Source organism: Drosophila suzukii, chromosome Y, assembly GCF_043229965.1.
Source record: "Drosophila suzukii chromosome Y, CBGP_Dsuzu_IsoJpt1.0, whole genome shotgun sequence".
In the NCBI taxonomy this organism is placed as follows: domain Eukaryota; kingdom Metazoa; phylum Arthropoda; class Insecta; order Diptera; family Drosophilidae; genus Drosophila; species Drosophila suzukii.
Window position 1 is genome coordinate 8,688,598 of NC_092085.1, and position 24,463 is coordinate 8,713,060.

Below are 24,463 nucleotides of genomic sequence, written 5' to 3' on the forward strand. Positions count from 1 at the left end.
TAGGACTTGTTTTTTATTTAGATGTTTTACATAATTTAATGTTTTCTAAGGGCAGACCAAGTAGCAAGTATTACCCCAAGCGTGTTATACTAAGTCAATTAGAAGTTATGACCTCACAGATTCAACTTCACTTTAATAATAATAATTTACTAAACGGAAAAGAATCTGTATTTCGTACGAAAGGCACAACGTTTTTAACGCAGTAAGGCCTTTGATTCGGTGCCTCATATATTTCTATGTACCAAGCATAAGAACATGTTAATCTTTTCTTCTAATGCGACCAAGCTCATTAGGTCTTACGAAGCGGTCGATTTGGGACGAAGGTTTCCTCTCTTTGGAATTTATCCTTTATTGTTTAATAATTTTTTAATTGAAAAATGGCCGAGTGCATAGTAATTGGTAAAAAGCAACCGCTATAGTCGATGGCCTTAATTGTTAGATATCCGTTACTAGTCCTTAAGGGAGTGTGAAGAAGACGTAGGTATGCTTAGAGCAACTTATCTTTTTTCACTAACACACCTGTTGCGCCACTTATCTTCTTTGTTGTTAGTAGTAACGTGACATGGATTTCCAGACCACTTGAAGAGGGCGGACGTGTCTCGTGCGAGCTCCGGGAAAAGTGCCAGAAAGTTGATGAATTAAATGCAAACAAAACACAAGAACTAAACTGCTGAATTTCAAACATGCAAAAAGATGCTAAAACACAAAAAAAATTCGGTTAAACTCACAAAATCAGTGCAAAATTATTTTATTTTGTTATAATAAAAAAGCTCAATGAGCAAAGAACAAAATAAAGAGCGACTAAGCTCCTCCAGCCGAAGAGACGGTTGCGTCTCGTATGTCTCATCGCGTGATAGCAAAGTTCAAAAAACGACCCTACTGTCGGACGATAGCCAAAGAACACGATCTTGCTCCCCATGCCTACCTACTGCTACTCCTACTCCGATGGCGTGAAGTTATGCAAGTGCAAAACCCACCATCAACAGTTTCGACCTTTTTATCCTTTATTGATTTCAATCCATGTTAATGATCTTCCTAGTATATTGTCTGTACCCGTACATGAAATACATGTCTGTGTTAGTATAAGTAATAAAATGTTGTCTCTAATTGAAAAATGATCCAGTGCATAGTAAAGCAAACGCTATAGTCGATATCCTCAGCTTAAGGGAGTGCGAGGTGGATATAGATATGCTTAAAGCAACTTTGCTTTTTTCACCAACACACCTAGCCTATTGCGAAACTTATCTTCTTTGTCCATAAGCGAAAACATTGATTATTATTTAGGACCGATTATTGACATTTATAGATAAGTATTAATAATAAGAACAAAATCTCATTTTTTTTCCAAAATTAAAAAAAACAAGGAAGAACGCTATAGTCAAGTACCTTGACTATCAGATACCCGTTACTCACCTAAAGGGACCAAATTGAAATAAGATGTGCAAGCAACAGGGCGAGATTGAAATACGCCACCTACCGCCGATAGACAGATTTAAGCGTTATGGGCGTTATAGTGGGCGTGGCACGTTCGCGTAACAAACTTTCAGTGCGTATCCACGTTCATAGTTACGATTTCTTGAAGTTTGTCAGCAGTTTGTGCACGTTAATGTGGGCGTGGAAATTTTTTTGGGTCATTCGATAGGTATTGATGAGAACAATACAATTCAATTAAAATTTTAATTCTAGCACCAAAATTGTAGGAGCTACAGTTTAAAATGGGCATGGAAATCTTTTTTTTGGGTCAGTCAATAGATATTGATAAGAACAATACATTTCAGATAAAATTTTTGTTCTAGCACCAAAACTGTAGGAGCCACAGTTTTGGGCGGTTTTTGTGCGATAGATAGGGCGTGGCACCCTGCTTAAACAAATCTCAGGAATCTGCACGCCTAATCCCACTATTGTAGCTAATATAGTTTCCGAAATCTCAGCGTTCATACGGACATACGGACGGACGGACATGGCTAGATCGACTGGGCTAGTGATCCTGATCAAGAATATATATACTTTATGGGGTCGGAAACACTTTCTTTTGCCTGTTACTGCTCGCTACGAGATTCGTGCGGCTAGCTCAGTAGATTGTGTGTTCGTGCCACCAAATGATTGCAAACGTAACCGCACAGTAGCTCAGTGAGAAAGCACAGAATTCACGGGTTCGTAGTGGGTTTATTGCGGGTATATTATTACAAAAGTCTTGGGAGCTTGGTTAGCCTTGACTCGTCACTTGTGACCTTCGGTACTTCCGACAGTCCTGGTTGTTCGACGACCTCTCGCCTTGATGACTCGGTGCTCCAGTCCTGTAGCTCCCTGAAGATCCTCACAGCTACCTGAAGATGCTCGCTCGCTGCTCGCCTCTAACGCATTGTCTTGGTGACTGCTGGTAATGACCCGCACTCGCGAGGGGGATCAGCCGTACGGGCTTAGGGAAGCGTCACCGTTCTCAGACTAGGGTGAACAGAAGCTGCCCTCTCCAGGATCACTCCTTTCGACACACCGCCGCCTGTCCCTTGCTGTGCCCCGGATGGTCCCACTGGGGTTTCTGCTCAGCCCGCGCGGACAGTCAAGGCGGAACGCCAGGAAGCTGCCTCGCGCTTTACTTTGCTTCTACGCCTAGTGAAAATGAACGTTCCACCATAGCCTCACCCTTCTGCGTGTGGTCCGGGACGTCTCCGCTTGGCTCGCTCTATCTTGCGCACTGCTCCTGGTGGTGCTGGCTGCGCGGTTGGACGTAGCGTGGCTTTTGGTGCTCGGGGTTCGGGCGAACGCCGCTCCGGGACCTCGCAAGTCGACCGTAGAGCTCTCCTGGACAACTCCACTCGAGACGGTACCGATCGACCGCTCTCCCTTCTGGCTTGTTGTAGTTGGCATTCGGACACGCCGCTCCGGGACCTCGCAAGTTGAAGCCGTATGGCTCTCCTGGACAACTCCACTCGAGACCCTACCGATCGACCGCTCTCCCTTCTGGCTTTGTTGTACTCATTATCCTCCAGGCGTAACGCCAGGACTCTGTGCATAGGGTTAATCGACCGCGTTGACCTAGCCGTGTGATGCCCTCTGGACCTCAGCTACCTGCAACTCAATTCGGAGATTCCTGGTATCCCAATCCCGAACGTCTCGACGTAGCAGTCTTGATCCTCGTAGGCTCCCATGGCGCTGCTTCTCCGACGACTCGACTTCCTGTTGCTCCCTTGTATCTTATCTGGCTGATTGATTGTTCACTTTGGTAATCTGATTGATCTTGACGGTTTGACTCCTTGTGATCGACTGATCCAGCTGCCAGTCCGTGCCTCCTGGTTGACCCACTTGTCCTTCACGTACCGCTTCCAATCGATGCTCCGCGCACTGCTGCCGTCCCGCTGACTCGCGTGATGATTGTGGCAGGCCTGTGTGCCGCTCCACTGCCGAGATGTGATATTTCTGGTATGGAGTTCCGTTATCCGCTTTTGCACACGGCACTCTTGCCCTGCCTGCCAAGTCTCCATTCTCTTATTCTCCATCCTTGGTCTTCAAACTCTCTCGTTCTCCGTCCTTGGTCTCCTAACTCTCTCGATCTCCATCCTTGGTCTCCAAACTCTCTCGATCTCCATCCTTGGTCTCCAAACTCTCTCGCTCTCCATCCTTGGTCTCCAAACTCTCTCGTTCTCCATTCTCTCCTCGCCGTGCCGTTACTACGCGAATTCGTCTCGTATCTGGTAAGCGGCCGGCCATCTGCTGCTGCTGCTGCTTATATTTGTGGGGAGTTATTCAACTCCTCAAAAGCGCCTCTACGAGTAACAGGTATAAGCGCTAGATAGGGAGGGTGGGGCACCCTGCTGAAACAAACTTGCGCTGTGCAGAAAGCCCAAGAGTCTGTTTAATCCCAACTTTCTCTCTTTTATAGTTTCCAGTTATTGTAAAAATGGATCGCATACCAAGACTTTAAGAAAATCAATTGGATCGGGTGATAGGGCAGTAAATGATTACCAAAACCTTATATTTCGCAAGGTCATCCCCAACATCTTGGTATTGAGAGGATCATAGAATCACACACACTTCCCCTAACACAATGCCACCCTGCCTATGAAATTCAACTTTTTCTCCGGTGATCTTTACGGCTTCATCCTTACTCGAAAAGCCGTACGCTAAGTCGTTTACGTAAAGGTCTGCTCATACTGCATTTGGCTCCTGCATTTCATAAACATCGTCGGTCAGGAATTTCCTCCAAAGAATTCGTTGGGCGGCAGGCCGATCTGCTTCGCGTATACTGACTTGATGGAACATTTCGGCTATATCGGCGCACACACCGATCTTGTTCTCCGTTTAGACCTCCACTAACGGCTGGGATGCACCAAAGGGTGGAACGTTGTCCTCCTTCAGCAAAGCTATGCTTCCAACCTTGATGTTAGACGTTTCGACATTTGTTGAAGTAGGGGCAAATACTCGCTGCTCCACTTTTTCCAGAAGTGTTGCTGCATCAGGGTCACCCGCTGCCAACTGCTGAGGAGACCTTCGCGAAGATGAGTAATGTCAAACTCAGGAAACTTAGTGTATGTGGAACCCTTCGGGAAATGCGACGGTTTTAGAACCTCAAGGCTTTCATAATTTTTTGAAATTGGCGGGAGGGGACGGGAGTTAAGGATGGCAGAAACCTCATATGCAAGAGTTCTTAGTTCATCGATGGCTAAGATGGATGCACCGACGACTCTGTAGAAGTGAAATTTAGCTGACTTCACAGCAGCCTCCCATAAACCACAGAAGTGCTGGGAACGCGGAGGCATGAACTTCCATCGATGCTGTGCGCTGCTCGCTCAAGAAGAGCTCTTTTAGGTCGGCAAGCTCGCTCATTGCACCGACAAAGTTTGTAGCATTGTCGCTCCAAAATGTACGCGAACTGCGATGAAAGAATCCGTCGTGAGATCCTGGACCACTTAAAAATGATCAGCTTTCGTGGAAAAGCAGACAAGGACGGCGATATAGCACCTGTGAAGTTCCTTGTTTCTGGTCTCTGCCCTATGATAGAATGGCCCTCAATAGTCTACTCCTGTGGTATGAAAAGCTGGATTGGGCTGCTGGTTAGAAATATAAACGACTTGGATTTGTGGACTGTATGTAATTTGGTTCTTGCCAGTTGCGAAGCCTATTTGATACTGATACAAATTTCACAAAAAGACGCCGTCGCAGCAGAGTTGCCAGAAACGAAAAAAGGTAAATAAATATAAGTATGTCGGTTTTCAGTTACATAAGATAGAGATGGCATTATGCGCCTAAATATGAGAGTTTATTAAAGACAGCCACCGTTCATAAACATCCCGGCCAGCCCTGAAACACAGTTTCTGAACTGGGCAATACGGCAATCTTCGTGATTGGCCTGGTCATCTCTCCTGTTGAGGGCATGATTTTATCACTGGGCTGATTTGAGCAAGCAAGGTGCGCATCTGTTCGAAGGTGAGCGCTGAATAGCCAGTGACTCGGCCCAGATGCAGTTTGACACAGCGAACTGCCGATTCCCATTTCCCTCCCCAATGAGGAGCTCTCGGGGGAATGATTACCCACTGAATTCCGTCATCGTTTATTGTAGTCGTTGTGGTTAGTGATGAGTGCAGATTACCCTTGTTGTCGTACATCTTTCGTCCTGTGAACACTGACCATACGTGTTCGCTCCCCAATAGTATATCCACTTGTGTGTTTGCGTTGAATTGTGTATACGCCAGCTGCAGATCCTTAAATACCTCGAGTGTCGATGCGTCGATATTTTGACGTTCCAGAGATGAGGTGATTCTGCCTAGCACGTGGGCATAGACAACCAAACGATCATCGGATATGCGAGACTTGATTTGCAGCGTGCAGCATCCCCTTGTCGTGCCGACCGTGTCAGTCCAAGACCTTGGATGCAACGCTCAGATACATACGACAGTTCTGATCCTGTGTCCAATAGAAGACGGCATGTTACGTGGTCACCTTTTGCGTTTTTAACATACACCATAGCAGTTGGTAATATGCTTCGTTTGAAATCCGTTAGATGTGTAGATTTTGCAGTGCCTTGTGCACATAGAACCTTTTGGGTGCCCGCTCCTTGGGCCAAATGACTGAGTGTCACTGAGTTTGTGTTAGACGCGCTTAAGTTTTACGCGTCCCCCTCCGCTATCTGGGCAAGATTCCCACTAGCCTGCGGGTTCGGTTGGACATGAAGAAGGGAGTGATGATTTCCTTTGCATTGCCTGCACTTGTATGTTGACTTGCACCTGTTGACACCATGACCGGGTCGCAAGCAGTTGTAGCATAGTGATTTCTCCTTCACAAATGATCGCCTCTGCAGTCCAGACATATCCAGAAACTGCTGACAGCCATATAGAGTGTGTTCTGTAGAACTACATTTGGTTCAGCCACTACTTTCAACCGCAACCATCGATTGCGTGATCCGTTTTGGCTTTTCAGGATATGTTGTTGTCTTGCTTTTAGTAGCAAGCTCCCTTTTGCTCAGCTCCAGTTCCTCGCAGCGAGAATTTGAAGAATTCCTCTAGAGTGGGTGAACCTGTCTCCATGCTGCGCTCAATCCACCTGTTCCGTATGTCAGCGTCAAGTTTCTCTAGTGCTAGATATATGATCCAACAGTCGCGTCCCGTCTGATTCACCGCATCCAATCCACGAACAATTTCGTTTGCTCCGTCCGAAACCTTCCGTAAGACAGTTGCTTCGATCTTTGTAGTTGTTGGCATGCTCATAATCTGTTCCAAAAACGAGTTTACACTGTGCCGTGGACGATTGTATCTTTTCTTAAGACGTTCCCATGCAGTGTTGTAAGCCGTGTCCGTAATTGCCAGGTGACGAACCAAGTTGGCGGCCTCATCAACGAGAAGTGTTTTTAAGTGATGGAACTTCTGGGTGTTGGACAAATGCTGTTTGTTATGAATTGTGCTTTCATATATGTCTTAAAAGGATGGACATTCTATGTAGTTACCCGAGAACAGTTTGTTTGAATTTTAGGCAATTCGCTCAGATTTGAATTCGCCGTGAGTACCGAGTTCCGAGAATTCGCTAATATGACGTCACCACCAACATGATCAGGCGTGTTCGGTGTGCTCTGACTTACAGCAAGTCGCTCAAATAGTTGTTGGTTTTGTTGTAGCAAGTTCAAGATTGCATCGTTGTTTGAGTGTAGCCCGTTGCTGCCGCTCGCACCTCTTGCAGATGTCCAATGTTGTAGGTCATTACTCCTTTCCTTGAGAATAGTGCTTGCCCTTAGGTATTTTGCTTCGTAGACCGCATTGTCGATCTCAGGATCGACATAGCCTTCCACTTCCTCGTGAAGCGCAATGCAATCGCTAAACTGGTTGAACTCCTTCCAAACTCCATTTAGAAGCTCTATCCGTGTGACGATCTCTGTGTGTGTAGCAATCTCCGTTTGTTCAGCCCATGCCAAGATACGTGTGATGTTGGACTTGAGTCTGGCACGGCTTTTCACTAATGATTTTAAATATTCCATTGCAAACAATTATTATGAGAATCAAAGCACTTCAAAACTGTCCAAGAATCCGGCTCGAAGGAGCAGCAATATGGTTAGAAATATAAAAGACTTGGATGTGTGGACTGTATGTAATTTTATTCTTGCCAGTTGCGAAGCCTATTTGATACTGATACGAAAAAAGGTATATATATATGTATGTCGGCTTTCAGTTACATAAGATAGAGATGGCATTATGCGCCTAAATATGAGAGTTTATTAAAGACAGCAACCTTTTATGAACAGCTGCACTCTATTTGCTGGCAGGCTACCCATGACGTGCTCCGTGACGACTGGGGGCTTAGTTCTCGAGCGAACGGAACGATTTATAGCGGACTAATGGTGCCCTGTGCATTATTTGGTGCCTCGGTTTGGTACAAGGCTGCGAGTGTGGGTAGGTCCCTAAGGTCTCGTGCCAGAGAACCATTCTCTTAGGATGCCTCCCTGTATGCCGCAGCGTGTCCACGGTGGCACTACAGGTGCTTGCTCGAGCTCCTCCCCTAGATCTTCATGCTCATCGTGCTGCAATCAAATTCAAACTGAGGAAAGGTGTCCTACTAGACGACAACGAATGGCTCCTCGGACAGGATTTTCACAGTTTTCTCTTAAATTTTAACATTTAAAAATCCTACCTACGGTACCGAACTTTTACAGGGAACACATTTATATATATATAAATAAATAAATAGCAATAAACAACATTCCAATAGTAAATAAATAGGTTAAATAAATAAATAATTTAAATTGATATAAGTAGGAATAAATTAATTTGGGCGGGTTACATAATCAATAACATCAGTCTCAATTTTTTTTGTATTAATTTTCTGCTCTTTGAATTTGTTTGCCGCTTGTAGTTTTCGTGAACCTTTTGCTAATTCTGGGTTTCAAGTATAAGGGGCGAATAAAAACCTGGGGCCACCCGGGGATGAGTGGCCAATTTTCTTGTCGAAAATGTAGATCTCCTCCTGGTGGCTGGTCTTCGTCTCTCCTTACGTCCCTCACGGAATATTCTATAAATATTTATATTTCAACTCCACTCACATTAACAAGGATTTTTTTTATCACTCACTGGGTAGGAACTTGACTTCTAATCTTATATATTTTTTTTCCACCAGAACCGTCTGCGACCAACTATATTTGCCCTTTAAACACCCTTGCTTGTTTCAATTTTTCAAGCGTCTCTTCGCCCAAAAACCACTCAAACTTTTCGAATTTAAACCTTGGTTCATTTGGGAGTTATCCGGTTTAAGGAACCAGTTCCATGACTTGTCTAAGCTGCACGACTCCCTGAACTCACGAGTCGGTGATAGTGTTGTATCGATTTTTCGCCTATCGTTATCAGTTTTAAGGTAAACAGCTTTGCTAAATTCCAATTTGTTTAGCACATAACAAAAACTGGGTTTAATGCTTAAAATTGATTTAAAGATATTGCATTGGCTGACACAACTAAAACTAAAAATAATATCACAGTTATTTCTATTACAAGGTTCAAGGGACGCAGGTAGGTGTTATTAGTGAATTCAGGTATGGTCGATTGCAAAAACTTATGATTTAGATCATCGTAGAGGATTTTTACCTTCCGTTGTAAAATTTCTATCTGAGTGTTAGCCTCAGCAGTGTAATATAAGGAATTCCAATCGAAAGAGTCTAATTCAGCACTAAGTAAAGCATAGTCAATGTTGATGAAGTCCCTATACTCTATGTAATAGTCATGTTTTTTTTTCAGATCATGTTTGGAAAAGGCAAGCAACGATATTTGGTCATAATTCTGAATTTTTTTACAGTCACTAACAAAGAATACATCAAGTAGGGGGTTGGAGGTAGTGGAAAAATGTGTAGGATATTTAAAGTTTACAGGAAATAAACAAAGTGATTCCAAATCGTTTGACAAATGCTTTTCAATTAAAATATTACTGTTGAAATCGCCAGCAAGAATTACATCGGAGTAACTCAATGAGAGGGTGGCTAACAACTCTGTGACGATCCTGCCCGACGGCTAGACCGTCACAATGTATAGATATAAGTAATAGTTGACTAAGTTTGCCATTGTTATTATTAATACGTAAGTGATATGAAATGAAGGATTATGATTTATTAAGTGGAAAGCGAACATATGGATTTTTGGAGTGCAAAACCAAAATAGGTCAAGTTTGGTTCCGCACCATCCGCCCGAGGTGGCAACCATAGGGAAAAATATTAGAAAATAGAGAAAATACCAAACCGATCTGACAAGGCAAAGGGAAGGAGGATGAAATGGGCACACGTCTGTTTCCGGAATCTCTCGTCTCAGGTATCGGAAGGTGTACGGTTGCGCACGCGGAAAAGAAAAGGCAAGAAAACACGTGGAGAAAAGAAAGCCCGGTCGGTAGGAAGTAAGGTTAGTGGATCAGTGTAATCGGCGCAGTGAAACCCAGGAACGATTAAACACGACAAATAAAATTGAGTGCACTAATACGAATAAAAAGGCGAGCGGTATTGGGTTTCGTTCGCTCCGCGAATATTACTCTCTAGCCCTAAGTCTCAGTGACTTTACAAATTTCTTGTAAAAGGACCTCTGGATCCGACTGAGAGTTATATCCTGGCCAGAGAGCATCCTTACAACTCAATCAGCTCAGAGTATTCTGTTGTTTTGTGTAGTCTGTAGATACAGCCACTTAAAATTGATGTGTTTTCTCTTTTTTTTTAAATACTTAGAAATATATATTCAATCGCACTCTTCTCTGGTTGAACACATACTTTTTTAGCGTTAAGTTTCTTGTTTATATAAACAGCAACTCCTCCACCTCGACCACTACGGTCGGAGCGAAAAAGATTAAAACTTTCACACATAATTGACATATTACTAACATCGGAGACAAACCACTTTCGGATACACAGATAACCTCAATCTTTTTAGCTAAACTTTGCGCGTTCAAGTGTATTATTTTTAAGCCTGGTTTTTGTTTGGCTAGAATTCTGATTTTTGCCTGGCTGCTTAACACAAAAATAGGTCACGCAATTCAAAGTTAAGTACACACACAATTAATTTTCTAAAGATATAATAGTAAATACTAGGAAAGAAAAAGACAAAAGTCTAAGCATAATTTTAGGCGAATGTTATGTGCGAAACGAACTAGACGCAGACAGCTGTTCTGGAGACAAATCGAACTGCAGATGATAAAGCTTATGCATGGTCTCCAGTCAGATAACATCTTCTCTCCCATGCACGAGAGAAAACAGCTGATAGGAGCTTTTGTTTTTTCCTAGTCATTGCTTTTTTAAAAATGTTATAGGTTTTCTTCTTTAATTGCTCGATTAAATAAATTGTCGCATTCGAATTTAAACCTAACAGCCCCAGAACCAGCGGTTTCTTGTGAGTACACCTGTATTCGGCAGCGTGCTGCAACATCGAACTTGATTTTTATTAATGGGTCAACAATAGTGCTCGTTTCGTTTCGTGTCTTGACCCTAAATATCTTCAAAAGTTTTGGTGCCGGTGTGTTTTTAAGTGAGAAGGAGAGTGTATTAAACAATGTTTTTAGTGATTCGCGCTCTTTGTGAGCACAACGTGCAATCTGACTTCGCACTGGACATCAGCATTTTCCTGAGCAGATATTTTTGCGGATAGCTCACCCACTTGCTTCTCCAGACTTCGCATATCGGCAATTTCAAACTTCAGATGTTGTATGTCGTCACCACGCGAGTGCACCTTCTCTACATTGGCCTCTTACTTGTCGAAGTTCATCTTTAGAGCCTGCAACTTTTTCAACTCCTCCTCCAGTTGTGTCACCCGTCCTGCGAGTTGAACCACTAGGTCGCATACGTCGCGCAGCTTCCAGTAAAGTAACAATACGCTCCTCGCAAGAACGCCTTACAGACGTTAGTTTTTCGGTCTGCTGCTACGCATGGGCCTTCAACTTGTCCCCATTAAGCCGATCCAGAATCTGGATAAGATGTGGTGAAGGGGCATCTGAGTCCCGACCAGGCTTCAGATCGGTGGCCGTGGCTTCTCGTGCTCGTTTGGGCGCAGGCATGGCTGAGTGTTTTTTTTCTGAGTGAATTTTGTTAATTGAGTGTCTTCTGTTGTTTTGTTGTACACTTCTTTAGCTAGTGCAAGACAATTTTTAGTTTTCTTGTCGGTTTTCGAGTGTATCGTGCTTGTTTTATTGAGTGATTTTCGGCTTGTGCCTGCGAATTAAAATTCGGAATATTTATTCACAATTTTCACGTTTTGCACAATATAAAACAGCAATTTTCGATGATATCGTTGCTCGAAAACCATAAAACATTCGTTTTCTTCGTTTTTTAAAATTTTTAGACTGCTTTATTTCAGTGTAAGTCCATAAAATGTTAATCAAATTTCACGATGGATCGGACGTCGCCAATGCATTGGGACTAGTCTGGGATCCATCTTCTGATCAACTCCTATTAAATTTTTCTCAACTGCCAACCAATCAACGACCCACTAAAAGGGTTGCATTGTCAACTATTGCCAAGCTCTATGATCCACTCGGCTTAATAACTCAAATTTTAACAATTATCTGGGCAATGCCAGAGCCCATTCTTCCGTCATGGGGGGAGTTGACCTCACAGTAATCGGTCGTACGATTCGTACTGCAACCAAGGGCTTCCGTTGCATGGATTCTGCGATGCTAGCATGTCAGCTTATTGAGCGTGTCTATACTTGCGATCGGAGACCAATGGAGAATCGAAAGTCCAACTGTTCTGTGCCAAGTCAAGGGTAGCTCCATTGAAGGCCTTAACAATTCCAAGATTATAACTTTTCGCAGCGCTTATATTGGCTCAACTAATCGTAAACGCCAAGGAAGCCATAGATTTCGATTGCACCTTTTATTGCTGTTCGGACTCGTCCATTGTGTTGGCGTGGATTTGGCAACCTCCGAGGGAGTTTAACGTTTTCGTAAATGATGAGAGATGACGAAAGACATGACTTGGCATCGGGATCCTACAAACAGGAATCCGGCAGACGACGCATCGCGAGGTTGTACCCCAAGAGAATTGTTGGAACATTCCCTTTGGGCTAACGGGCCTCCATTCCTTCTGTCGAATTGGCCGTCCCTGCTAGACTCAGTAAAGGGTCTTCCAGAGCGCCGCTCTGTGGCTCTAACCGGGGCCGTTTGCATAGACAGTTCATCAAACTGCAAATTACTCAACTCTTTCGATAAGCAGCATACATTTATCGGTTCATTTCTAATTGCGCGCCGTTAAAAGGCCGTATTTCGGTGGAGGAGATCAAATCTAAAACAGTACTTCTTTTGAGGAGCATCCAACAGGTTAACTTGGCGAAGGAGTATGGATCTCTTAGCCAGGGCAAGCCGTTTCCACAGAAAAGCAAGCTGGTTACTTCGCGTGGGTGGAAGGCTTCAGAACGCAAACTTGGACAACGATACGAGGCATCCAATGATCCCAAGGATCATTCAGTCACCAAGGCGATTATCGTTTATTGTCATGAGAAATATTCGCATGGAGGATCGCAGGCGCTGCGTGCCGCATTACGGCAAAGGTACTGACCGATTGGAGGCCGCAAATTCGTAGCCAGCGTTAGCAACAAATGCGTCCGATGTTTCCGAATGAAGCCTTTTACGTGGGAGCACGTCATGGGAAGGCTGCCAGCAAATAGAGTGTAGCCCAATGCAGCTTTTCATACCACAGGAGCGGACTATTGTGGGCCATTCTATCATAAGGCAGAGGCCAGAAATAAGGCACCCCACAAGTGTTATATCGGCCTCTTTGTCTGCTTTTCCACGAAGACTGCTCATTTGGAAGTGGTCCAGGATCTCACGACGGATTCAGCAACTACTATGTAAGCCTGCAAATGTCTATATGAAGTTCTTGGAGCCGAGCTTTTACACAGCTTTTATTATAAATATAACTAACTAAGTCAAATAGAGAGTCCTAATGGATTAAAATTCGAAAATGTTTAAATATTTTCAAAAAGTTTATATCAACCTAAATATGAGTACTTGGAGAAATTAATCAAACCGATTTAAGGAATGGGATATCATACATTCTCCCATAATGAGGGTGTACTAGACCCCAGTGAAGCTCAAAACAATTCCATTATGATATTCGATGACGTAGCTTGTGAAAAACGAGATAACATAAGATCTTATTTTTGTATGGGTCGACATAAAAATGTCGACTCTTTTTATTTATGTCAAACGTACAGTCATATACCTAAACATCTGATTCGTGACAATGCCAACTTTATTACAATGTTTAAGCAAGATGATTTATATATGCGGCATATATATTGGGACCATATTAACACTGATATGAATTAAGAAACATTTGTGAAAATTTGTCAAAAATGTTGGGAGGACAAGTATGGATTCCTATTAAATATCAAGGATAACAAAATGGATAACGGAAGATACAGAAAAGGATTTAATCAATTTATTATGGACTAGCAGCTACAGCTATGTATATAGCAACCACCCCAGTAGCAATTCAAGTACTTACTTGTCGGGCAAGCCACTTCAAATCTAATCTCTATTGTTCTGTGGGTCACAGCACCCGAGTTGTGTAACGCAACATGCACGTCGAGGCCGAAAACTCTACCCGCGATTTACGTGTCACCCACTGCAACCACCACTCTCAATGAGCAGTCTTGGAGCTGCTCAGCCCGTGGTACCGAAATTACAGGCTCGGTAGGCCTTACCCCTCGATCCACCGAACAGGATTGGGAGATGTGTCCAAAGTATATTGAAGGATACACTCATGGTTGGGAGGGACTCCAGGACCACAATAAGAGCTGTGTTGTCCAGTCCAGATGTTCGAGAAAAATCCGTCGTGAAATTGCCGTTGTCCGAGTTTGAATTTCCATTTTGTTTTTTTTGGTTGTGTCTGCTGCGTAGACAACATTGTTGGTTGTTCCCCTCCCTGGGATGTTCGTTGACTAGCCGGCATCTACACTGCGCGAAAAGCAGGACGAGACATTTTTAAAACGAATCCTCCCCACATTTTAAACTTCTTTATAAAAATAAAAAATAAAAAAATAGCAAAAATATTACCAATTCCCAAATCAGGTACAGAGATTCGACCTTTTGCCATACTGCCATTTTTGTCAATAGTTCTTGAGCGGTTAATTGCTAACCAAATTGTGAGTTTTATGGATGCACACAATATTTTATCTTAGAAACAGTCCGGCTTTCGGAAGAACAGAAGTTGCACAACAGCTGTTTTAAAAATCACTGAAGATATTAGACTACAAATGGATAGATGCAATGTTACTTTATCGACGCCTTTAGACTTTAGTAAGGCTTTTGACACGGTAATCCACGATGTTCTTTTAACTAAACTAAGTCGTCTTTATATGTTTTCAACCTCATCAACAAGTTTTATGAAATCCTACTTATCTCAACGATCACAACTAGTAGCTACACAATCATCTAAATCATCTATTCTGTCCGTAAAACGTGGTGTACCACAGGGGTCCATTCTTGGACCTATTTTGTTCAGTCTTTTTGTTAATGATTTGCCAAATATTCTTACAAAATGTGACATGCACATGTATGCCGACGACGTCCAACTATATGTAAGCTGTCCTGTTAGCCAAATTAATGAATGTGTTCGTGTCTGTAACAATGAATTAGACATGGTTTGCAAATGGGCAGAGCGAAATAGATAATCCTTAAACACCCCCTCAAATCAAAATGCATAGTAATACACAAACGATCTTTTAACACATGAGAAGGGTAGCTATTCGAGTGGTGTAGGTTTATTTTAGGATAGTTGTGTTGGATATAAGGTTACATATAGAAATTATAACTATAAGTGTTCTGCGCACATTCTGCTCTAGAGTCCATCTCTGTCTCGACTACCTAACATTATTAAAAGGGACTTATTCTACACTAATATTGAAAGGTTTGGAATATACTATATTAGGCGCTGTTCCCAGTCGGCCTTTCCTGACAAATCTCTGCGTCCTCGCAGGAATCATGGGGTGGATCATCTTCCAAATCGTCATCTTCGTCTGGCTCCTCCGGTGGAAGCGCACACCAGCGCTTCATCTTGTCGGAGGAATACACCGACTTGTAGTGTCTCTGCTTTCGTTGTGCGTGAGGAATATCTTCTACAAGATATCTGTCGTTCGGCAGGACCTTGTTGAATATAAAAGGTCCTTTGTAGCGCGGCTCCAATTTGCGTGATGTGCCCGTGCTGAATGGCTCATTCTCGACCAGCACATGGTCTCCAAGGCTGTAAACAATTGGCTTTGTATGTTTGGCATCGTAGCTTTCTTGGCAGCAGCTCGGTGATCGTTGACAGTTGTCGCAGCATCTGCTCTGTTGATCCAATTCCGCATCGGTTAGCATCTTTTGGTCTTGGCTTTGAATGATGTTGGTTATCGTGTTCTTCAGGATATCTCGAGGTTCATACCCGTACAGGAGCTGAAAGGGAGAGCATTTAGTAGTACTATTTACCATGGTATTAATGCTCCACTGGATTGATCGGACATTGTCATCCCAACGCTTATCGATGTCATTGGAAGGCAACAAGATTGACAAAATAATGCGATTTGTGCGCTCTGCGTGGCCATTGGCTCTGGGTGTTCTTACAGCATTTAAAATGTGCTTTACACTGTTTGACTTGCAGTACTATTCAAAATCTTTTGATGTAAATGCTGTACCACGATCTGTTACAATTCGATCTGGCATTCCCAGGTAGCTGGTTACATCTTGCAGGACATCCAGGACGTGTTTAGTTGCTGTACTTTTCACCGCTCGTACAATGGTGAATTTGGTGAATGCATCGACTATTACCGGAATGTGCTCGTTTCTCTTGGAACTTTTTGGAAATGGCCCCAGGTGGTCCATGTGTATCGTGGAAAAGGGAATCGGCTGGATGTCATCGTAGTGGTACTGACCTTCCTGACGTCCACCTGGTGTTTTATAAATCGCACAGCCCACACAGGATTTGATGTAGCTTTTGACGTAGTTTCGCATTCTGGGAAACCAAAATAAGTTTAGAATTCGTGCCATAGTCTTATCCGTGCTCATATGTCCGGCCTTATCGTGACACTCATGTAAAATGTGGAATCTCAACTGCTTCGGCACGACCCATAATAAATTGCTGTCATGTTTTCGAAACAAGCGATCTTGACCGATCACATACTTGTCGCTCTCAAATTTCTTTTCCAATGTCATGTTTGCGACAATTTTCTGTATTTTCTCGTCCTGTAGTTGTATGGAAAATTGCCAGTCTTCTTCGTCGATTATCGTTTTTGCTATTTTCAGACTTGCGGTATCCATCTCTCGAGCATCTTCGAACGGAGCTCGACTGAGTGCGTCTACGTGGTTCATCTGTGTTCCTGCTCTGTGAACGATGTCTATGTCGAATTCTTGAATGCGTAACCACCATCTTGCAATCCGGGGTATCAGTTCTCGTTTCTCCATCGACGTCTTTAGGGCATTGCAGTCGGTGATAACCTTTATCTTTTTGCCATAAATGTAGTATTTGAATCGCTCCAACGATTCCAGGACGGCTAGAGCCTCAAGTTCGAAGCTGTGGTAATTTTTCTCCGGCTTAGAAGTAGCTCGGCTATAATAAGCGATTGGTTTCAGGTGGTCCTCCTCCGGCTAAACCAACGGCGCTGGCATCGGTATGTAGTTCATGCTCTGCGTCTAGACGATAGCTGGTGACAACTGGATTTGATATTAGACATTTTTTTAATTCGTCGAAGGCTTCTTCTTGTGGTGCTTTCCAAGAAAACGGCTGATCCTTGCGCAATAGGATTCTTAATGGCGCTGAAATGATGGCATACCCAGGAACGAATTTGCGGAAATAACCAGTGAGACCCAAAAACTTTCTCACATCGGTAACATTGGCTGGTTTCGGGAACATTCTGTTGGCGTTCGTCTTAATTTCTCCAGGACTGATTCCTTCTGCGTGTATCTGGTGACCAAGGAATGTTATTGACTGCTTATATAACTCACATTTGTCCAGGTTTAACGTTAATCCGCCCTCCTTTAAAACTTTCAGGATCCTCTCAAGCTTCTCGTACATCTCATCAAATGTTTGACTGCCAATAAGGATGTCGTCCATGTAGTGTATCATGTCGCCTTTCTGCACTCTCTTTTGTAACTCTGCCATGAGTCGATTGAAAACCGCAGGTGCGTTCTTCAATCCGAACGGAAGTCGCTTGAATTCGTATAATCCATCTGTGGTGATGAACGCAGTAAATTTTCGGCTCTCTGGGGCTATCTCTATCTGATAGTATCCACTGTTGAGGTCTAGATGAGAAGTACTTAAATCTTTTCGCCTGCTGCAGACGTTCTTCAATGTTTGGCACTGGAAAATTCTCCTTCTTGATCAGCTTGTTTAGGCGGCGGCAATCGACGCACATTCGATCGCTACCATTCGGCTTCTTGATGAGCACCACCGGGCTGGCGTACTCTGATGTTGACAACGTAATGATGTCCTGCTTTAGCAGCTCGTCGACCATTCTGCTTACGATTTCTTTCTTTGGCTCGGATACTCGGTATGGGGCTTGTGCTACTACCTGATTGCTTTCGACGGTGATGTCTGCTTTGACCACGCTTGTCTTTCCTATGCCTTCCAATCCTGTCGAGAAAACATCGGCGAAGTTCTCCAGTAAGCTGCGCATTTGCTTACATTCTTTGTCGTTCTCAAAATTTTCTAGCAGCTTCCCGATATTGGTGCTTACAGGGGTTGTCGGCTGATGGACTGCTCGTTTGATTTAGAATCGCCTGACTCAAAGTTGAGCTCGAGATGAGCGGAGATGATGACGTCCTGTCCCAACAGAAAGTCCTCCTGCAATATATCGTTGTCTGCTATATACACTTACGCTGTAATCGTCTTCCCATCGATATCCATATCCACAGTCATCGCTTCTGTGAGGATACATGAACCTCCGCAAATGCCTCTAATCTTCATAGAGCACTTGTGGCGCTTGGCGTTAATTTGCTCGGCAACTGATTGTCGGATGAGACTGGCTTGTCTACCCGTGTCGATGAAGGCGCTGTAATCGTGCGAGTGTACGCAGATTTTCCTCGTGAAAAGTTTGTCCTGATTTGCGGCTCCTAAACGCATGACATTGGTGGCTTGGCAACTTCCATTTGGCTCGTGGAACTTGTTGCATTTGGTACAGCGTGACTTTTTCTTCTCCTTTGGACACGAATTGGCAAAGTGTCCTTTTTCTCCGCAGTTGTAGCATATAACGGATTCCTTTGTCCTTGGTGGTTTAACATCGCTGTCTGGTTTCTGCTCGAAGTTGCTGGCTTTCGGTGAATACTCTTTCTTGCTCGTATTTGGCCGACATCGATTAACGAAATACGATTCGGCTGCATCACGAAGCTGTTTCATTGTGGCGAAATGAATTGCTGCAATACTGTTTTGCAATTCACGATGCTGTAGACCTGCGCGAACATATCTGATGATCGCTGCCTCGCTGAGCTTGTAGCGCACCCCAAGGGCTGACATCCTGAAACAGTACTCCCTTACCGTCTCCTTTGATCGCCTGGTTGCATTGGCCATGTTGAAATGCACTTCTGCTTCGTCTGGATTAGCACCGAACTCCTCCTTTATAGCTTCGGCGAAGTTTTTCCACGTAGTGTGTAGAATGGGTGATGAATCAAGCCACATCTTGGCTGGACCTTTAAGCTTTGTATAAATGGCGAGTAACAGGAACTTCTCGTCCCACTGGTAGGCATCAACCACTTTGTTGACACGATCGATGAACTGGTTGACTGAAATGGCGTTGTCGTCGTTGGGATCAAATTCTGGCAAGGTGTTGGCAATTTCCTTGACTGAAGCTTGCCTCACGTTGCTAGTAGCCTGTACAGGAATGCTCTCGTTGTTAACCTCGTTGATATCCAAATCGATTATTTGGTGCTGTTGCTGAGTTCCTGCATGTGCTGGTGCTGCGTTTCCCATTTGAACGGTAACTAATTGAGCTAACATGCCCTTTAGTTCCTTCATCTCGTTTTGCAATTGTGATATTGCCGCTGACTGCGCTGACATCGTTTCTTCTTGCTGCATGTTGATACCCACTGCTGCTGGCAGTTCTACGTCCTCCGATTGTTCAAACCCTATTAGTCTTAGAACCAATTCGGCTCTGGTACCCGAAACTGACACGTTTATAGATCTTAGCAGATATCTTAACACGTCTCCTTTAAGTTCTGCTATCTTCTGCATTTTAATGTTGTTTTAGCGACTAGGTTGGCAGTCCTCTTTGCGAGCGAGACAACTATATGTACCTCACAAAGTTCTGCATCTGCTTTCTCACTTGACCAATTCACACAAACTCCTTGTATGCATGTATGTGGTCCGGCTTCTAGAGAATTCTGACTTGCATCAACTTGCGAAATTCACCAATACTCACAACCGCTTTGTGTGTATGTGCTTTGGCTTCTCTGTTGGTAGTTCTCCTACCGCCAGGATGGATTGGAAGATTTTTTTCAACCAGTTTGTGGCTATTTGTCCTGCTTGCTGGATGTGTGCCGGTGTTATCCCGTCCGGTCCCGGCGATTTGTATGGTTTGAAACTATGAATGGACCATTTCATGTTGCGGTCTGATAGGAGTGGGTCTATTTTGATTCCCTCTCCTGCTCCTCTTTCAGGAGGATAACCTGCTTTTGGCTCCCCGGGAAGTGAGCGTCTAGGAGCAGGTCCAAGGACTCTTTACTGCATTTGCTTTTTGAAGATAGCCCAAAGGCGCGGCTGTCTTAGAGAGTATTTTCCTGAGCCTTGCGGCATCAGTTGTTTTTTTTATGTCAGAGCAGAAGGTCTGCCATGCCGTTCGTTTTGCTTTTCTAATGGCCTTTTTGTAGGAGGCTATTTCAAACTTGTACTTCAGCCAATTGGTGTCCTCATTTCCCGCCTTTGCTCTGTTAAACAGGCATCTGCAGTTGGTTCTGAGGATAGATAGTTGTTGGGTCCACAAGGGGGGTTTTTTCCTTCCTCTTGGTTTCTCTGTGGGGCATGCCACTTTGAAGGCAGTGTTGCATGCCTCTGTGAATTTGTATACTTTTCTTGCTAAGATAAACACAAATTTTTTTAAGTTTTAATATATTAATAAAAGACTAGGAAAGGGAGTTTGATATGCACCACCTACCCGCTATTTCAATATATGGTTATGTGGGCGGTAGACAGACTTAAGCGTTATGGGCGTTAAGGTTGGCGTTATTTTGGGACTATCGATAGGTATTAACGAGACTAATACATTTCAGTTAAAATTTTTAATCTAGCATACAAATTGTGGACGCAACAGGTTCGGACGGTTTATGGGCGTTAGAGTGGGCGTGGCAAACTTTTCGCGTAACAATTTTCCATATTCGCGTAACAAACTTGCGCTGCGTACACGGCAACGGAACCTTACAGTGGGCGTTGCAAACTTTTTTCAATCGGTAAGGCGTTAGAGCGGACGTGACACGCTGCTGAAACAAACTTGCGCTGCGCAAAAAACTCAGAAATCTAGCCTAGCTCTTATAGTTTCCGAGATCTCAGCGATCATCCGGACGGACGGACAGACGGACTTGGCTAGATTGACTCGGCTAGTGATCCTGATTAAGAATATATATACTTTATGGGGTCGGAAACGCTTCCTTCTGCCTGTTACATACTTTTATACTTTCTTACATACTTTCCGACGAATCTATTATACCCTTTTACTCTACTATTAATTGCATCGTACTTACTCATCAACTTTTTTCATTTCCTAACCACAGCCTAACATCTGGTATACAACAACTACCTGGTGACATTCTTATTATCTCTTGCTTTATTTCTTACGTTGGATGCTTTACGCGTGCTTACCGCCAGGAGATGCAGGAGAAAATGTGGATGCCTGCATTCAAGAATAGTCAGGTAAAAAACTATTTCAGTTTTTTAGATTTTATAATTTAACTAAAACATTATAAAAGCCCCCTATTCCTTCGACGGATGGTGTTGATCCTTTTGAGATGATATGCGATGATGCCCAAATTGCTGAATGGAACAACCAGGGACTGCCAAGCGACCGTATGTCAGCGGAAAATGCTGCTATTTTGGTTCAGTCAGAAAGGTACCCGCTCATGATCGACCCCCAGCTGTAAGTTTCCATTCGACTATAAAGCGTACTTTCTATATAACGAAATCTTTAGTCAGGGCATTAAGTGGGTTAAGACCAAGTACGGATCTGGCCTCGTAGTGCTACGACTGTCGCAGCGCAACTACCTTGATCAAGTGGAGCGAGCTGTCAGCAATGGAAGTGTCTTACTTATTGAAAACATTGGAGAAAATGTTGATCCGGTTTTAAATCCGCTTTTAGGACGACAGTTAATTAAGAAAGGAACTGTTTTGAAGATCGGCGATCGTGAAGTAGACTTTAGCTCTAGGTTTCGACTAATACTGCATACTAAACTGGCCAATCCACACTATAAGCCCGAGATGCAGGCTCAAACAACTCTTATTAACTTTACCGTCACTCGGGATGGCCTCGAAGATCAGTTATTAGCCGAGGTCGTAAAAGTTGAGCGTCCTGACTTGGAGGCAATGCGCACCCGTTTAACCCAACAGCAGAATCACTTCAAAATTACACTTAAGTTTTTGGAAGACGATCTTCTTGCACGATTATCTTCCGCAGGAGATAATGTCCTTGAAGATGTGACTCTGGTAATGAATCTAGAAAAGACCAAAAAAACTGCAGACGAAATCGAAGTAAAGGTGGCAGAGGCAAAGATAACTGGTGTCCAAATTGATTCAGCTCGAGAGGCGTACCGACCAGCGGCCGAACGCGCTTCTATCATTTACTTCATACTTAACGACTTATTTAAAATCAATCCTATTTACCAGTTTTCACTAAAAGCGTTCACGGTGGTATTTAACAACGCAATGCTTAAAGCATTGCCCGCTGAGAAGCTTAAAGATAGAGTAGAGAATTTAATAGATTCGATCACCTTTTGTAGTTTTGTTTATACCTCCCGTGGTTTATTCGAGCAGGACAAGCTCATTTTTTTGACGCAAATGTGCATTCAGATCCTTGTAAATGTCGGTGAAGTTGAGCCCACCGAGCTTGACTTTCTGCTACGTTTTCCCTACATGCCGAATCAGACTTCAAACTTCTCATGGCTAACGCATGTAGGGTGGGGAGGCATTAGAGCGCTTAACAACCAGGCAGCATTTAAGGGCCTCGAGAAGGACATTGAGGGATCACACAAGCGCTGGAAGAAGTTTGTAGACTCCGAGAGTCCAGAAAATGAAAAGTTTCCAGGAGAATGGAAGGGAAAGTCTGCGATTCAAAGGCTTTGTATAATGCGTTGTATACGTCCGGACCGAATGTCATATGCTATGCGTTCTTTTATTGAAGAAAAGCTTGGTTCCAAATACATTGATGCACGCTCTATGGAATTTGCGAGGACTTTTGAGGAATCTAGCCCTGAAACTCATCTTTTCTTTGTTCTCTCCCCAGGCGTTGATCCTTTAAAGGATGTGGAGAAGCTTGGAAAAGTTATGGGTTTCAGCTTTGACCATGAAAACTTTCATAGTGTATCGCTTGGCCAAGGCCAGGAAATTGTTGCAGAAAACGCTATTGAGACTGCATCTCAGCATGGGCATTGGGTCATTCTTCAAAATATTCATTTAGTCGCCCGCTGGCTTCCCAGCCTAGAAAAGAAAATGGAATCTTCTCTTAGTAATGCAAACACAAATTACCGCCTCTTTCTTAGTGCAGAACCCGCTGGGGATCCTGCAGCACATATTTTGCCACAAGGAATACTTGAATCTGCAATAAAGATAACGAATGAACCGCCCACTGGCATGATGGCCAACATTCATAAGGCCTTAGACAATTTTAGTGACGAGACGCTCGAAATGTGCTCTAAGGAGACGGAATTCAAAGCGATTCTTTTTTCCCTTTGTTACTTTCACGCTGTGGTAGCCGAGCGGCGAAAGTTCGGACCACAGGGCTGGAATCGAAGCTACCCGTTTAACGTAGGTGATCTAACAATATCAGTTTATGTGTTGTACAACTACCTAGAGGCCAATACTCGAGTGCCTTGGGAGGACCTGAGATATCTTTTTGGAGAGATAATGTATGGAGGACACATAACGGACGACTGGGACCGTCGGCTATGCCGAACCTATCTAGAAGAATTCATGCAGCCAGAGCTAATTGATGGAGAACTTGAGTACTGTCAGGGTTTCCCAGCCCCGGGAATTCTTAAGTATGCTGGCTATCACCATTATATCGATGACAACCTTCCCTCTGAAAGTCCATCTCTTTACGGCCTGCACTCCAACGCAGAGATCGGATTTCTAACTACTGTTTCAGAGCGTCTTTTTCGAATTGTTTTTGAATTGCAGCCGAGAATGGCAGGTGGATCTAGTGGTGGCGGTGAGTCAGTATCGCAAGAGGACATAATAAAAGGGATTATAGAAGATTTGCTCGACAAGACTCCGACTCCGTTTAACATTTTAGAACTAATGGGTCGTGTCGAGGACCGCAGTCCTTACATTATTGTGGCCTTTCAGGAGTGTGAAAGAATGAACAATCTTATGACTGAGCTGAAGCGTTCACTGAATGAACTGGATCTCGGGCTTAAGGGTGAACTGACGATTTCATCTGTTATGGAGGATCTTATGCTGTGTCTTTACATGGATCAAGTGCCGGAACAGTGGACCAAATTGGCATACCCTAGCATGCTGGGCCTGCAATCCTGGTTCTCTGATTTAATGTTGAGGCTGCGGGAGCTGGAGGGTTGGGTGGCAGATTTTCGCATGCCATCATCAATTTGGCTGGCAGGATTCTTTAATCCCCAGTCACTTCTTACAGCTATTATGCAGCAGACGGCGCGCAAGAACGAATGGCCACTCGACCGAATGTGTCTTAATTGTGATGTGACCAAGAAGTGGAAAGAAGAATTCACGTATGGAAAATAGTATCTTTTAGTCTAAAGCCTCACCTGAATACATTTACGAATGGAAATCTCACACCTAAATGTGTGTTGAGATTTTTATTTCGTAGTTTTATTAGATTCAGGTGAG

At 43.6% G+C, this 24,463-nt stretch overlaps 1 protein-coding gene across 1 annotated transcript in view; it reads left to right on the forward strand.

The window, feature by feature from the left end:
* kl-5 (male fertility factor kl5) overlaps positions 1 to 24,463 on the forward strand; it is a 341,950-nt gene that overhangs the window by 310,437 nt on the left and 7,050 nt on the right. The window contains exons 17-19 of the mRNA XM_070997903.1: positions 21,169 to 21,307; positions 21,364 to 21,530; positions 21,583 to 24,345. Coding sequence (XP_070854004.1) covers positions 21,169 to 21,307; positions 21,364 to 21,530; positions 21,583 to 24,345 — 3,069 coding nt within the window. The remainder of the gene's footprint in view (positions 1 to 21,168; positions 21,308 to 21,363; positions 21,531 to 21,582; positions 24,346 to 24,463) is intronic.